Here is a 15,583-nt window from a genome sequence, read left to right as displayed (position 1 = left end):
CCTGCTGCTCAAACACGAGGATCGGCTGCTGTTCTTTGTCTTGTATGAAGGTTTTGGACAAAACAAACATTTTGAAGACGTCGTCATGATCTCTGGGGAATCATAATGGGCATTTTAATTATATTAAGTCTTTACAGGGGAATTTTATACCTTCATTACATCATCAATTATAGAGAAGTGACATGGAAATGAGGGTAGACAGTGACGGGGAATGGACATGAACCGGGGAAATTGGGGTTCATGAGCGGTGTCTTGACACCTCGGCAACCAGGACACTCCAAAAGGATTAATAATAAAAACCAAGAAAGTAATCAGCAATAACGACGCTTGTTTGTGATCCATGTACTTCATTTACACATCATCACACCCGGGGAGGAGATATATCTTTGTCAGTAGCAGTGAGACTTATTTCCCTGCATATACATTTGCATAATAATTAAAAGTCACAGGTTTCAATTACCAAACAGCATCACAGTCAAACGGATCCTTGAAAAAACTCCCTGAATGCTGCAATCCCTCCAGGGGCTTCCCTCTCGGTTTCCCCCGCGCTGACATGTACATGTATGTGTGTCTCAGTGGGATAAGTGATGAGATGTGTGAAATATGGCAAGTGGAGCACTCTATTAGGCAGCTTCCCCCCTCGCCTCCAGGCTTCCTTCTGCTTCAATATACAGGGAGGCCGGGAGAGAGAGAGAGAAAGAAAGAAAGAAAGAAAGACGTCACAGAGTGCTGTGCTGATGTGGAGGTGGGCCTGACTTAGATGTATTGAGGAGTTTCGGATTTAAACAGCTGAGGCCGAGCCAAACACCCACCACCAAAGAAGAAGAAGAAGAAGATGGAGCAGGAACTCCTCCCTACATAAACCTCAGCTACCATTAGCCTTGAGAAGACGTACAAGCTTCTGACTGGCTGTGTGTGTGTGTGTGTGTGTGTGTGTGTGTGTGTGTGTGTGTGTGTGTGTGTGTGTGTGTGTGTGTACATGTGTGAGCTCTGACTGTGGGAAGCTGCAATGTAATTGCTGACACTGTCCAGAGGATTGAATGTAATGAAGGTAGCTGCTTACAGGCTGCTTCATTAGTACAGCCGGGCCCGGGGCACTCCCTGTGTGTGTGTGTGTGTGTGTGTGTGTGTGTGTGTGTGTGTGGGCATGTAGAACTTTGCATCCTGGGAAATAAGGGGAGTCGAATGGTTCGTACACACACACACACACACATATGCACTTGCATCACCACCCACCTCCTCACACTTTAACAAACACATCAACGAGCATTGGCAGCTCGCGGAACATGTTGATTGTAACTTGAATCCATAGGAGTTCATTTCCTCCTCAGGTATGTCTTTGTCAACAAAGGCTGCCCTTCAGGAAAATATTACTGTGTGATATTACCGTGCTTCCTATTTCTGTTGCATTTTTGAAGCTATGCTGCATGTGTTGGGTGTAATGGAAGTGAACACATTAATCGTTTGATCCTTTTAAAAAGCTGCATAATAATAAAAATGCTTCCCAGAGCCCAAGGTGACTTCTTCAGGCTGCTTTCTTTGTTCAGCTAATAGTCCATAACACAAAGATATTGAATTTATAATGAGATAAAACAGAGAACAGCAGCTAACCAACAAATGCTTTGCATTTTTAGCTGAAGACCCACGTTTGAATTTTTAGAAATTTGAGTTCTTTATGGAGATTTTCTTAATAGGAACTTCATTGATTTTACACATCACAGTTTGCTCACAGGTGCCGTTAGAAAGAATCTGAGATCTGTGCTTGAAGCTAGGATCTCGAGGTTACATTGCGAACTGCTAGAACGACACCCAACTCTCTCTGTTGAGATGCATTGCGGGTAAAGTAGGCATGATGTTTTGACAAGAAGAGTTCATTTAATAAAACCAATGTCATAGAAGCGCTTTGCTCAATCAACGGCATACCCTAAATGCTTTTATTCCACATCAGATGTCTGCAAAGCCCAAAGACCCTTGCGTCATTTTTGCAGACGATGAAACTTCTGTCATGCGTAACTTTGCACGCCGTCGATGCTAAACGGGTGTAAAGAGTAGAAAAGTAATGGAGCCAAGTGTTAGTCCAGGCAGAGCATTGAAATGTAACTTATATCAATGGATTGACTTCAACTTCAATCATGTTTCACAATCATGTTGGCTACCAGCGGACTAGTAACATCAACATACGATAACCTGACACTTCTCACTGTGCTGCCACAGCTCCATCCAACACCCCAACCTCTTTGCTCGTTTACCTGATGGAGGTGAGTCACTGTTGACATCAGCCAGCAGTAGCAGGAAGTTCTTTCTCCTCTAAGCACCCACAGCCGGATATACCCTTAGCTTAATGCTGCCTGGTGTGCCGCTCGCATAGTTTTGGGTGCTGCAAAGTTCCACTTTGCTTTGTTCCGCTGATTTCACGATGATTCTCGGCACAATATGCCAAAGCCGCAGCTGGCCTGATCGGGCTTTTGTCTTGCCTTTTCAGAAGCGTGGCTGGCATGAAATGGGATTTGTGGGCAGGGAGCTGGGGCTGGTCATGAGGAGGGCAGCCGGTGGACCAGACGACGATGAAGCCTGCCATCACTGCAACATGGGAATCCTGCGGAGATGCAGTTTAGATTAACTTTCCACTTAGTGAACAATGTGTCACTTACGATACGCTCACGTCTCCTGCTCCAGGAATCGTCTTGACAGCTGCAACATCTTGAGATGTGTTTGGGTCGGGGTCGTGGATGTGCATTTGCCTTGCCCATCAAACGATCCTGCAGGTCAGCACGAGTCTGACCCTTGACTTTGATCAGAAACCTGCTATTGATTCCGAATGTGCATCTGTCAGCCTAACCTTGACCCGCAAGACTGACTGCAGTCCCACCATAACCCCTGCCCTCCGACTATCCGTCCCTCTGCCTGTGTTCTTCCTTGTCTTCCTTCCCTTGACGGAGAGATCACAGAGAAGCAGAGAAGCAGAGAGAACGTTAAGCATCCTCTATGAAGACCAATCAATACCTGATCTGATTAGGCCGCAGCACATATGTTTCACTACAACCCCTAAAAGCCAACAGATAAAGAGCCCCATTGCTGATGTTAGTCAATAGCTATCCATTGCAGAGCCCATCCACTCTCCAGCCCCGTTCTTTAGTCATATTGAGCAAAGTGAAATGAATGAGCTGAGCGTTTTCCATGCAGATTCGCCCCCAGCTTGTCCAAGGATACAAACTGGAATGTGCAGCTAAGCCGTGGTTGTACTGGTGCAGCCCTGGGTTTCCCTGCATCAGCAGCTTGTAAGGATGAAGGAGTTAGGAGGAGGAGGAGGGGGAGAGAAGAAGAGATGTGGAGGCAGAAGGGGAGAGGAGGGAAGCTTCTAACGGGAGGGATCAGAAATGTGCAGCTATATTGATGCCAGTGTAAGCACATTTCTATTGAAATCAATAGAGCTGCTCTCGAGCTCATTTTGGCTTCTAACAAGAGAATGGTACCTGGCTCACTAATGGAGCAGCCATAGATAACACACACACAGAAGGAGCTGAGTTGGAAAAAAAAAAAAAGGGAAACTATATGCCAGTTAGGTGTGAGTGAATTTATTTATTTATATTTCTGCCAGCCTGTAATTACATTATCCCTGTTGTCTTTCACATATGTTGTTTTCCGAGCTGCAGAATGCTACGAACCCGTCGAAATTAAAGGGTCAACTCGCAACAAATTACACAAGAACCTGGCCACGATGACGCTGAGCTGATGCATGACTCATGATGATTTAATACATGGTGTATCATGGATTCCCGTTGCTCACCGCTAACAAATGATCAAGTCACTGTGGCTGTGTGCGATTGGTTCACACTAGATCATCAGTTAAGGAATGTTAATTCACAGTTACTTCGTACACTAATTGATTAAATTAAATCAGTTGGATTCCCGTTACGTTAAAGCTTATTTCAGACGTGTTTGTTCAGGCTCTCTGGTACCTGTTCTCATAGAAATATGAAACACTTTCAAAAAAAGAACTGCTTGTCACAAGTAAAATAATGCATAATAATAACTGAATCCAGATTTGTATACAGGAATATGTGGACTCTTTTCAACTTATGATCTATTAAAGCAACCTCGTGTAAGATTTGGCATTTGTTGCCGTTCAGCATCATAAACATGAACAGCTGTACACGTGTTATTTGTGTTTGATTACATTACTTATGATCAGAAACCGGCAAGTCGACAACTTTGCAAGCGCAGTGACAACACGAGACAAGATAGCAGCCAGCTAATATTACTTACTAGTCCAACAGCGAGAAGCCCAGCTTGGCGTCTGTCTTGCAGCTTTTTATTTCATGGAGCTCTCTCCAATGACAAAAAGCCGGTCCAAGATTTGATGACTTGCTCAGTCCCTTTTTTTCCTTTCCTCCTCCTCTTAGCTTCCTCCGTCATCCTCTTCGATCTCTTCACCTCTGCCATGCTCACCTTCTGCTTGCTCCTTTCCCTGGTTTTGGCTCTGGTGCCTGAAAAAACCTCCTCTTAGCAGAGGACTAAAGCACCTGTGCTACCAGTGGAAACACTAGCACTCTGAACTTATAGTCCGGGCAGTGCAGCTAACTAAGTAAGCCAATAGTAGCTAACAGCAGCTACAGTTTACTTTACTGTCCATCAAAAGAGAGAAAATTTGATCCAGTTTCACCAAAATAAGTGACATAAAGCGTTACGTACGTCTCCTGACCCAGAGCACAGAGTTACATAGTGCACATAGAGTTACATAATGTTGAAAATATTGTTATTCCTGGCAATTAGTGTTTCCTTATTTCCTGTGTCTATCCTCTATGTGCCCAGGTGGCTCATCCATCCGTAGTATGCATAGTAAAAATGATTGTAGCAACATCATAACCTATAAGCTGCACTTCTAAACACATAATGTGTACTATTAGTCAATATTTTATGTTTTTGTTCCTATCTTGCACTGACAGATACTTCAAATGGCATCTACTATGGCTTTTATTTAGTAAACTGCAGCGGGCGAATGGCTGTACTCATGCACTGCATGTACAATACATGCACGCGTGTGTTTAGAAAACACACGTTTGCTGTGTGTGTGTGTGTGTGTGTGTGTAAACAGCTGTTGGAAATGCCACGGAGAGCTGGCTTGCCGTGGGCCCTCTGCCATCGAAATGTCATGCTACAGCATCCACACACACCTGCCCACCCCCCTTTTTGCATGCACCGCATACACACCCGTGCACACACACTCCTGCCTGGCTGTATGATAATGCCACACCGAGCAACAGACACATTCATCACGCCTGTTGTCATTAGAAACAAGCCTCATTATACTCCGAGGCCGTGATTTATGATTAATATTTGCAGAGGGGTGTGGCGGATCGTCAAGCCCCTCCAATCCATTGATTTCACTGAAGAGGAAAAATTGAGAAGGGGAAGAAGATGGGGGGGCTGTTGATGGGGGGGATGTGGTGGGGTGGGGGGGGGGGGGGGTGATGTTGAAGCTGCAGGGGCATTTCTGTCATGGCGTGGGAAATGAGATGAAGGAGGAGGAGAGTAAAAAGAGGAGGCGTAGGGTGCCACATTCAAGGCGTCTGTATTCCCTGGCGCTGTAAATTGTCTCTGGAACTTTTCTCTGTGGCTACATTAGTAAGTGTCTTTTCAATATTTATGGCCGCGTTAATAAAACATCAATACGAGAGGCCTTTATGGAGAGCTGCAGGCTGTTGGGTGCTGCAGTCTCGGGCTCATATTTGGATGATAAAGAGAGATCCAGGTGAGTGCTATGCAGAGTGTGAGAAGTGACGAAGAGCGGGCTGACTGGGGCAGAAAGAAAGATTAAAAAATAAATAAATAAATAAAAAGCAGACGGTCGGTTTTTGGACATGCACTGCATCATGGAAGATAAGTTTAGCATTTGGAGCAGGTGAAAACAATATTTTCTGCTTTGATGGTCGGTGATTTCTCTGTTGATTGTGAGTGGGTGTATTTTCTGATAGCGGTGTGTGTGTGTGTGTGTGTGTTATTGTTTGCTGACTAAGAAAGCCGGTTCTGCCTCTCATGTTTTATTTATTCCAGTGAAAAATGACCTCAGGAGCAGGTCACTGGAACTAGGGGGTGAACACTCAGTCGGCACAATCTCTCTGTGACCACTATGAGAATACAGTTAATGATGCATTCACTCAACAATTCATCTACTCTATCAGCCAGTTATTGGATTAATCAATGAATCATTTGTCTCCAAAATGTCAAAACTTCGAAAAAAGAAAAGTTGGTTAATTGCCAAATCGCTTGTCTTGTCCAACTAAAAGATTTTCAATAAACAAAATATAACCTCAAAAATCTGCGTTGGAAAAGTGAAAGCACTTCTCTATTTGCTTCCCGGCTCTGAGGTGCCCTTGAGCAAGGCCCCTAACCCCCACACTGCTCTAGACAGACAGTGGTTGCACTGACCAATGTCCAGGTATGAATGTGGACATACTTTCCTTGTTAATTGACTTAAATTATGAATTAATTATTGTACATTTTTGTCGATTCCTTTCACATGCACACTGAGATTTATCTACATTTTCCCAGTATGGATCCAAAGGTCTATTTAAGCTTATACGTCTGTAGTTTTGAGATATTGATTAATCCAGATGCAAAGGCCCATAATAAGATACAACTTTTGTCCAGGTCGGTATCTGTGCCGTGAACAGCGAAGCCTCGAGATGGTTAAAATGAAGAGGGAGGGGCTCAGCACTCGTTTGAACTCTCTCTGTCCTGCATGGTTGCTCTCATCATTCCCCATCTCCTTCATCTTCCCTCCTCGTTTTCTCTAATTCTTCCTCTTTCTTCACTCTGTTAACTCCCCTGCATGTGTTTTATTCATTCCCCCGCACCTCTCTTCTTCTTCTTCTCGCAGCCTCCCCCGACCAGTCATTTCAATGTCCTCCCATTTTACCTTACTAGTCTCTCTCTCTCTCTCTCTCTCTCTCTCTCTCTCTCTCTCTCTCTCTGCCCTCCCTCTTTGCTTTCGGAGTATTCCCACCGCTGCTCCCCTCTCTCCTCCTCTCTCTCTGTCCTCCCCCCCTCCTCTCATCCACTGTGAATTGCTCTCTTAATCCTGTCAGGGTTAGGCTCCAGCTCACCCTCCCTCAACTCCACATGTCCATCCTACCACCACCACCTCCTCCTCCTCCTTCTTTACTCAACCTGGGATGGAGCTGCCTCTCTCTCTCCTCCAGGGAGGGGTAGAGCTGGCCTGGGATGGGCCCTGTCTTCCTGCCTCGGACACAGCTGTGAAGAACAGAGCTGTCTCCCCTCCTCTCTCTGTCTTTCTTTCTCTGCACATCTGGTGTGTGTGGTGGGGGGAATGGGCCATGCTGTGCCGTGTTGTTTTGTCCTTGGCTCAGCATGGTCGCCGGATTTTGGCCCTGGCTACGCTGGAGTAGGTTTGGATTTGAGATGCCGGCTCGGCCCACTGCTGTACCCACACGGATGAGCCGGTCTCCTCTTGGTGTAGTAAAGCGCCGGTTATTAAGCCGATAGAGTAATTATTAGCTGCAGTATTAGCGTGGGCCCGGTGTCTTTTTGGGCTGTAGTGTTCTTCAATGGCTGGCTCGGCAGTAGCAGGTGGAGTGTCGCACTCCTTGCATTATGTAACTCTACCCCAATTTAGATCTGACTTCAAATAAATGAAAATCAAGCTGCTGGTTGGCTCCTTTCCCCGCGGATATAAATAGCATTTTCAAATCTTATCTAGAAACAGTGTTGTAGAGGGGAGAGGCTTTGAAATGCAGCCCGACGATTAGGATCCCATTGTTCCGCTCCACACCCCCTCCATTCTCCCGGCTGCTTACAGTAAGCCTGAGGATCTGTGTGTATGTGCTGGAGTGTGTGTATCCCTGCACATGTGTATGCATTCATCTGTATCACAGTGTGATTGAGATAGCGCCTAATGGTAAGATAGCATGTGCATGTGCGGGTGTCGTGGGCTTGAGAGTTTGTTAGTAATTGGTGTGTGTGTGTGTGTGTGTGTGTGTGTGTTGCTGCTGGGTGTGTCTTTGATGATGGATGCTGTGCTTCTGCTGCCTACCCCACTGCTCCTCTCAGAATTAACAAGGTTGCTAAGATACAGTGGGCTTATATTAGATTAGGTTATCTGCTGTTATTGCTGTTACTATATTTTACCCAGCACGGTGAAGCCTTTATTAATTTGGAAATTTACCCTGCCGTGGAATGAAGATGCTGGTATTTGTGCATCGCTGCTCTTCTCCTCCTCTCCTCTTCTGGCTAGGAGGAGGTTGTAGTACTGAAAAGGCCCCTAGTCAGATGTCTACCCCACCCCATTACAATCTGGAGGCGGGTCCGTACCTTTATTCATCATTAAGCCCATTTAATCCGAGGCCTGGGGCCCAGTGTTTCTATTTGACACAGAACAAGCCAGTGAAACGGGAGACAGGAGGCAGTGATATCACTTTGGTTGAGGCTTATTGGTGTGCAGAGGTGTTGTCCCTCCCACCAGCAGATGTCAGCCCAATCCTGTGTTTGAACTCCATAGTAGCATCTCCAGGGCTGGAGGGTCCATTGGCACTTGCTGTTAGCAGATAAAAAAAAACAATAGAGATGCCAAGCGGGGCTGCTCAGACGTAAGAAGGCGATTCTGTGCTGGTGGGTTTGCTGCATTTCCCTGCACGTGTATAGAAATATCCATGAATTATTTGAACATAATGAACGATGATGATAAAGCAGGTTGAAACTTGTTAACGCACGGCTTACAGTTTTAGTCACATTAATTTCTTGACTAGAAATTCACAAAATATCCACAAAAAAAAAACCCACCAGACACAGATTTTTAGTTTTTCTTCCAAGAGCAGCGGGGTATATGGTGCCATAATGATAGATAAGCACTGTCATAATTGGACTGGAAGCAGACTTTGGCACAACAAGTCTAGGCGCTCTGTCTTGCACTGTGATTTGTAGCGCAAGGTGTGTAAAACTGCTGATCCATGGCAAGGTGTCCAAGACTCTCTGTGTGTGCATGCGTGTGTGTGTTCATGTACCTGAAAACAGTGTATGAAACTACCCATGTTTGTTGTGTGACATTTATATATAGGTGTGTAAATGCAAACACAGGCACTCCATGTGGGCTGTGTGTGTGTGTGAGGACCTGCTATAAGGGAAAACCCCATTAGTGCGGGATCCCAGGGAGATAATGAGCGCTGACTGCTTTATGTCCTGGAAATGATTGAGTGGAACATAGTAGCAGTTTATGAATCCCCTCTGCTCGTGGCTAACAGACTGACAGCACATAGCCCGCTACCGGCCTAAAGTCCTGTATTACAGATAGTCAGCATGTAGTCTGCCTGCCTAACTTTACCTCCAGACCAGACCTAGTCTGCGCTCGCTCGCTGACCTTGACAGCATCTGTCCTACTTGTTAGACAGACTGTTGCTCTGTCCCAATTCCACATAATGTGTTTAGACCAGAAAGTGATGAAATGAAGTACACTCCGGAAATTCAGTAACTGTGTCAAAAAAAAAAAAAAAAAGTTTCTTTATTTTTATTTTTTTTTGTGTGCTGTTAATGTCCCATGATGCAATACACACGGAAGGAGCTGCTAACAGCAGTGGCTGAAAACAAAAATAAAAAATAAGTGCTCTCTTTTAAGTTTGATTGACAGGGTCCTGATTTTTTATTTTTTATTTTTTTGCCTTACAGCACACGTATTGCATCATTTCCTTTTACTACAAAAGGCTAAAGTATATTTATTTCTATTTTGCTGACTGCAAAAATAGGATAAATTCAGGTTCGGTAACCTGGCCATCAAACAAAGCTATCTACTGTATGTGTATCACAGAATATCACACAATTTGATGTATTATCGTGTTTGCATGACTGCTTAACTTACCTGTCGCTACCCCACAATGACTGATCAATGTTTCTTTCATTTGTTCTGGCGCCGATGACTAAAGCGTGGCTGAAATACTGCAGGAACAAGATGTTTTGAATAGTTTCGTTTAATAATCAGTGCTGACAAAAAAGGGGCTGCAACTAACAGTTATTTTCATTATAGATTTGAATTGATTGTTTGTTGAGGTCCACAGACGTGTCAGAAAAAGGTGAAAAATGTTAATCGCTTCCCAAAGTTATCCTCAAACAGGCTCGGACTGGCAGTCTGTGCTACCGGGCAAATGCCAGATGGGCCGGTCCATCTCAGCCACATTTGGGCCGGTGGCCTCCGATGTTTTTCTGTATCTATTTGTTGTTTTGTAGCCTTCGCAACATTTGCCCAGCAGCCCAAAATGGACTCAGGGCCCATTTGCATCCATTTGGAATAGGCTTTGGGTTGCACTGGCTAATATCGGTTAATATTTGACAGGTTCAGAAGTTATGATTTCCAAAGTTTAATGAGGTGTAGACATGTACAACATGATCTTCATTGAGCATACTATGTTCTGTGTTATTTATGGGGTATTTGGGGGTTCAGTATGGGTGGGTCGGAGAATGTTTGAGTGCGTGTGTTTTGGGGGCAGGTTCATCGGTCCAGTGGTGGGCCGGTCCAGAGGAAAAATGCCAGGGCCGAATTTTGTTCCCAGTCCGACCCTGTCCTCAAATGTCCACAAACCAAAAATAATCAGGTTACTGTCATAGAGGACTAAAGAAGCCAGAAAATATTTATATATATATATTTATATTTTTTACTTACTCACTATTTTTACTACCTTGTAAGTGAAAACCTACTTGGCAATAAATCTGATTCTGGAAATGCACACACCCTTCACCCGTTGATTGAACATTTCTTGCTCTGCTGAAAGTTTGAAGTCTTACGGTGTGATGACTCAGGTGTAGTAGATGAGTTACCTGCATCACACAAAGAGCTCAGCTGCTAGTTAACCTATCTACCTGTAGTGTTATTAATTATACCCCCACCCCCACCTGTGCACAACAATAAAATCTATGCTCGGACAAAAATATTTTTCCTCTTTTTTCCCCCATCAGGCAATAATTCCTTTTGTGTTTTTCCATTTTCGCTCCATATTGACATTTTTTCCCTCCTCCGATCACTTCCAATCTCTTTGGTCTCTTGATGTCGTCCCCCGTGTCCTGATCTCTCTCGCCCTGTTACGCTTCAGCGATTAACCCTTTAAGAGCGTGCATGAGCGTTTTGTGTTCCGGTGTGCACGCCTGGGTCCCGTGTGTGATGCGCTGTTGCCCTGCGTAATGCTTCTGAAGCTCAGGCCTCCCGCTCTCCTCCCACTGCCTGCTGTACTGTAGTCTGGGGACGTCCAGGCTTCAGCACTCGCACACACTCACACAGGTGGAGGCAGATGTGAGATGATAGGAGTCAATGCAGGCATAGGCACCAGAAAATATTGAAAAGTTATTAATTACAGAGATGCAATGTGGTTTAAGTCATCTGCATGAGAGAGATCATCAAAGGTACTAACATCTCAAGCATGTAAAGTCAGTCCTCAAAAAAACTGCTTAATATTATTATGAGCATGCTCAAGATCCACTTACTTGGCTTTTTTCTGAAGCTTTTAACCACATTATTGTTATTTAGCACACACAGGTATAACTCCCACGCAAACAGCATCACACGCAAAAGAGCAAAAGTGTTTGCAATATCAGAAAATGTCCACGGATCAGTCTCAGCTCTGACAGCTGTCCGTCTCGTCTTCGCCGTCTGACCTTTAGGTTGCTGTGAATTGGATTTCCGTGGGGGAGTAGCTGGGTCACGTGCATTGTCGCCATGACCTGAGGCTAGAGTGGCTGCTCAGGGATCAGGGACGTGATGATTAAAAACCCCTGCAGGTTTCAGGACGGACACCAGAGAGAGACGATGCAGTGCACGGCAATGTTTTTTTGGAAGGGGGGAGGCGGGCAGGGGGATGAAAGCTAAGCTGCAGATTTACCTGGAGAAAGGTGAGCGGGTGGAGCAGTGTCATGAATTCTTACGCACCTTCATCCCCCCCACCTCCCCTCTCGCTCTCTCCTCTCCCTCCCTCTCCCGCTCTCCTCTTCCCCTGTCTTCAGCTCTTGCACAGGATCACATTAATATTCCTTTGAAGCCTGTTTCAACTGCAGCCAGATCTCCCTCTCCCTCTCTCTCTCTCTCTCTCTTCCACCCTCACTCTTTCTCTCCCTCTTTTTTTGTCTTGATTCTTTTCCGTGCCATTGTTTTGTCGAAAAAGGGAAACGCTTTCCCCTCCGTACCTACTAACCGGTGCAGCAGGGAGGGGCAGTTTTATTACCTTCAAGTCAGGAGTTCCCCTCGTTGCACACACACACACACACACACATGTGGGCACACACACACACACATAGAGGGGTGGTGGGTACCGATGCCTTTGACAGAGCGTGTTGATTGGTTCAGAATGGTTGCTGCCTCTTGTAGGAGAGTGGAACGGCTATTTTTAGATCAAGGGGTAGCTGGGAGAGAAAGACTGAGGAGGGCTGTGTGTGTGTGTGTGTGTGTGTGTGTGTGTGTGTGTGTGTAAGGAATACTGCAGTCTTGAAGGAAGTTCCCTCTTTACACACACACACGCACACATGCACTTATGCAGCAGTGCCCCTCTAAAGCCGGGGTGGTGTGTATTCCATGTGCTTGCTCCCTCAACCTTTTTTCTCGCTGTATATCTCGCCTCACCCCCCTCCCCTCCCTCCTCCTCCTCCCCCTTTTTTCTCTCTCTTTCCCGAGCTGGCTCGGTGTGCAAATGTCAACACTCTCCCCATTTATTTGCCAGAGCCCAGAGCAACGTCCTGCACCCTCTGTTTACCTCTGTCTCCACAGCGCTGCCCCGTCGGCACTGCTTTCCTCCTCCCTTGCATCCCTACATCCCTTTTCATCCCCTCTCCTCCACCAACATCCATCCCATCCTTTCCAGCTCTGTTGCTTCACGCTCCAGCCTTTGCCATCTTTACTCTACACCATTCTTGCACCACCCATCCACTCAGCCTATCCCCCCTGTCCCTCCTCTCTCGTTCACGGATCATGGCACTTCATCGGAGTAACATCATGACATTTCCAGTCTTGTCTACAAGTAGTGCATCAAGTTTTTTTTTTATTAAATCCACTGCACCACCACAATCATCCGCCCCTCCCTTCGGTTTATTCGTTTTTACATCTATTTTAAGACACGAGTGCGTGTCCCTTCACGTTTGGCCCCGTCACATCACAAAACACCTTGTCCCTCTCTTCATCCTTCCCCGTCTGTCTCTTTCTGTGTCCTCTAGCTTTCTTTCCCATTTTCCTCTCCCCGTGCCTTCGCCTTCCTCCCTGTCTCGCTCTATCCGTCACTCTATCCGGCTGTGATCACCGTGATGACTCATGTGGTTCGCACCTGCTCTGCAGTTGAGGGGTCGCCGGCGGTTTCATGGAGAGAGGTTGGAGACGAGCGAAGGTGTGGCCTCGCTTCGGCTCGGTGTGCGGGGTGGGACGGCGGCGTTCGCTTTGTTCATGTAGTGGGCGTATTCGAGGAAATGATGCAGAATGCAACGTAGCAGTTACACCAAAATAATTTTTTCCGTACAGGTGCACAGTCCAAACTGACAAGTGGGGCTGCAGCAAATGAGAGCATCCTATTCTCTCTAATTTAAAAACACAATGGAAGAGTCGTCTATGACCAAGATTCAGTTTTTTTTTTTGTCAAGTCACAGGTGTGAAACGTGGATCAAAATGTGCGAATGAATACAGACATGTTTCCAAAAGCAGTACTCTTCAGAGATGTGCTTTAATTGGAGCGGTGTCTTCATCATCTCTGCAGAGAAAGATCATTTCACTTGAATAATTACATGTTGTTATCCATGTTGTGAGGAGTTTAAGTCTGTGTAAAAGCAATTCTGAGATTTCTTTCAATATACATTAAATATGTTGGAAAATAGTTGCTGAAAACACGTGAAAAGACTTTGAACGATATGTTACTGAAATGTGGAGTTCAAACTGTTTTTCCACCAGTTTTCAGTCCAGGATTTTGTGGGCGGTCCTTAAAGGGTGGCTCGATGACACGCTGAGGCCACCCTGAGCAGAGCAGATAGAGATGTTTCAGTCGCTTCAAAATGGCTGCTTGACTTTCTTCTTTGGTCTGACAAACTCAGAGCACATTTATTCTCACTTTACACAGACTTTAAGTTTTTGAGAGCGTAATACCTTTTCCCTTGTAACAACCTACATTTATTTATGTCACGTGTCGCCGATGTAACAATAGGAATTTGTGTGCTAATTAAATTTTCTTCTCTCTCTGTCTATCCAGTGAGTGACAGCTGTTTTCGAAACCTCGCAGAGGACCGCAGTGGCGTCAACCTCAAAGATCTCGTCCATGACCCCTCCCTGTGAGTAACTCTTTCCATGATGAACGCAAACCTCCAAAAAATGACAAAATAACACCAGCTCACTCTAAACACTCTAAAAGATGCACAGGTTATCTGCGTGTGTGAAGCTGCAAGAGTGTAACTAAGAAACTAAAAATATCTCTTCGACACAACATGTCGGGGCTCGGTGTCGCCCTATGGAGAGAAATTCCCAGCGTGCATGGCAACAACAAAAGAGCTGCAGCGCTCTTCTGTTTAAGGATGACGCTGGCGTAGCCGCAAGAAGTCATTACTTGTTCGAAGAAGCGAAAGGAGGCGATGTCATCAACCCGTTTCCCTTGACAGGGATGTGATCGGTGACAAAAGAACAGGACACACACAGGAAAACAATCGTTTCCATCACACGTGAACTAAAATCTAGACAAAAATCTCTCTGTGAAACAGATTTTCACCCATTCAGCCACAAGAGCATTAGTGAGGTTGGGTGCTGATGTTGGGCGATATGGCCGGGCTCATAGTACCCCCGAGTTCATCGGTAGTTCATCCCGAAGATGGTGGTGAGATTGGATACAGATCAGGTCCAGGCTCTGTGCACGCCTCTTCTGTTCCTCCACACCAAACTGGGGGGAAAAAAAAACTTTTTTAATTGACCTGTGTCCACATACTTTTGGCCACATAATGAGAACTTAATAAATATTGCAATATCAAGCAAAAAAGAAGTTTACATCAGTCGATAAATAATCGCATGTTGCCTTTTTGAAAAATGCCGCCTGAGCCTGCGACACGACATCCAAGTCACCCTCCACACCCGCCATCGATTCGCCGGTGCTACCCTGCTCCACTGTCACAATATCACATCAGTCAATATCACTGGAGTGTCACCAGTCCCCCCCCCTCCCCGCTATGGGATCCTGCACCGATCCATGCTTGTCATGTCCCTTTACGGTATGTTTATTTCGAGGCTGATGTGTAATGTATGTGTCAGGCATGTGTGACACAGAGAGGGAGCGTGAGGAGGCTTGTGCCATGTCATGTGCGTCACGCTAGACAGAGTGCCAGAGAGCGATCGGGGATCTAATGCACGCTTATTTGTACAGCGTGCACACGAGGGAGAATCTGTGGAGTTGTTCTGTATTGTTTTGTTCGTGTCGCTACAAGCACAGACATGCTTTAATCTGTGTATGCATGTGTGCGTTTCTGTGGCTTTCTTTGCGCTGTCATGTGGTGCCGTGATGAGGTTGTGTGGCATTGTTGTGCGTCTCATTCAAGTTTGTTTCTTGAGCCGACGATGCTTCAGTTGCCTTTTTTAAAT

The 15,583-nt window shown here is 45.6% G+C and overlaps 1 protein-coding gene across 5 annotated transcripts in view; it reads left to right on the top strand.

The window, feature by feature from the left end:
- The window catches only part of gphnb (gephyrin b), an 85,712-nt gene that overhangs the window by 11,830 nt on the left and 58,299 nt on the right, over nt 1–15,583 (top strand). For all 5 annotated transcript variants that reach the window (XM_019277028.2, XM_019277027.2, XM_019277029.2 and 2 more), the window contains exon 2: nt 14,214–14,292. In XM_019277028.2, the coding sequence (XP_019132573.1) occupies nt 14,214–14,292 (79 nt within the window). The remainder of the gene's footprint in view (nt 1–14,213; nt 14,293–15,583) is intronic.

The sequence above is a fragment of the Larimichthys crocea genome, chromosome XI (genome assembly GCF_000972845.2).
Source record: "Larimichthys crocea isolate SSNF chromosome XI, L_crocea_2.0, whole genome shotgun sequence".
NCBI classification, from domain to species: domain Eukaryota; kingdom Metazoa; phylum Chordata; class Actinopteri; family Sciaenidae; genus Larimichthys; species Larimichthys crocea.
Note: the sequence above shows the minus strand (reverse complement) of the source record. Positions and strands in the feature narration are given on the sequence as shown.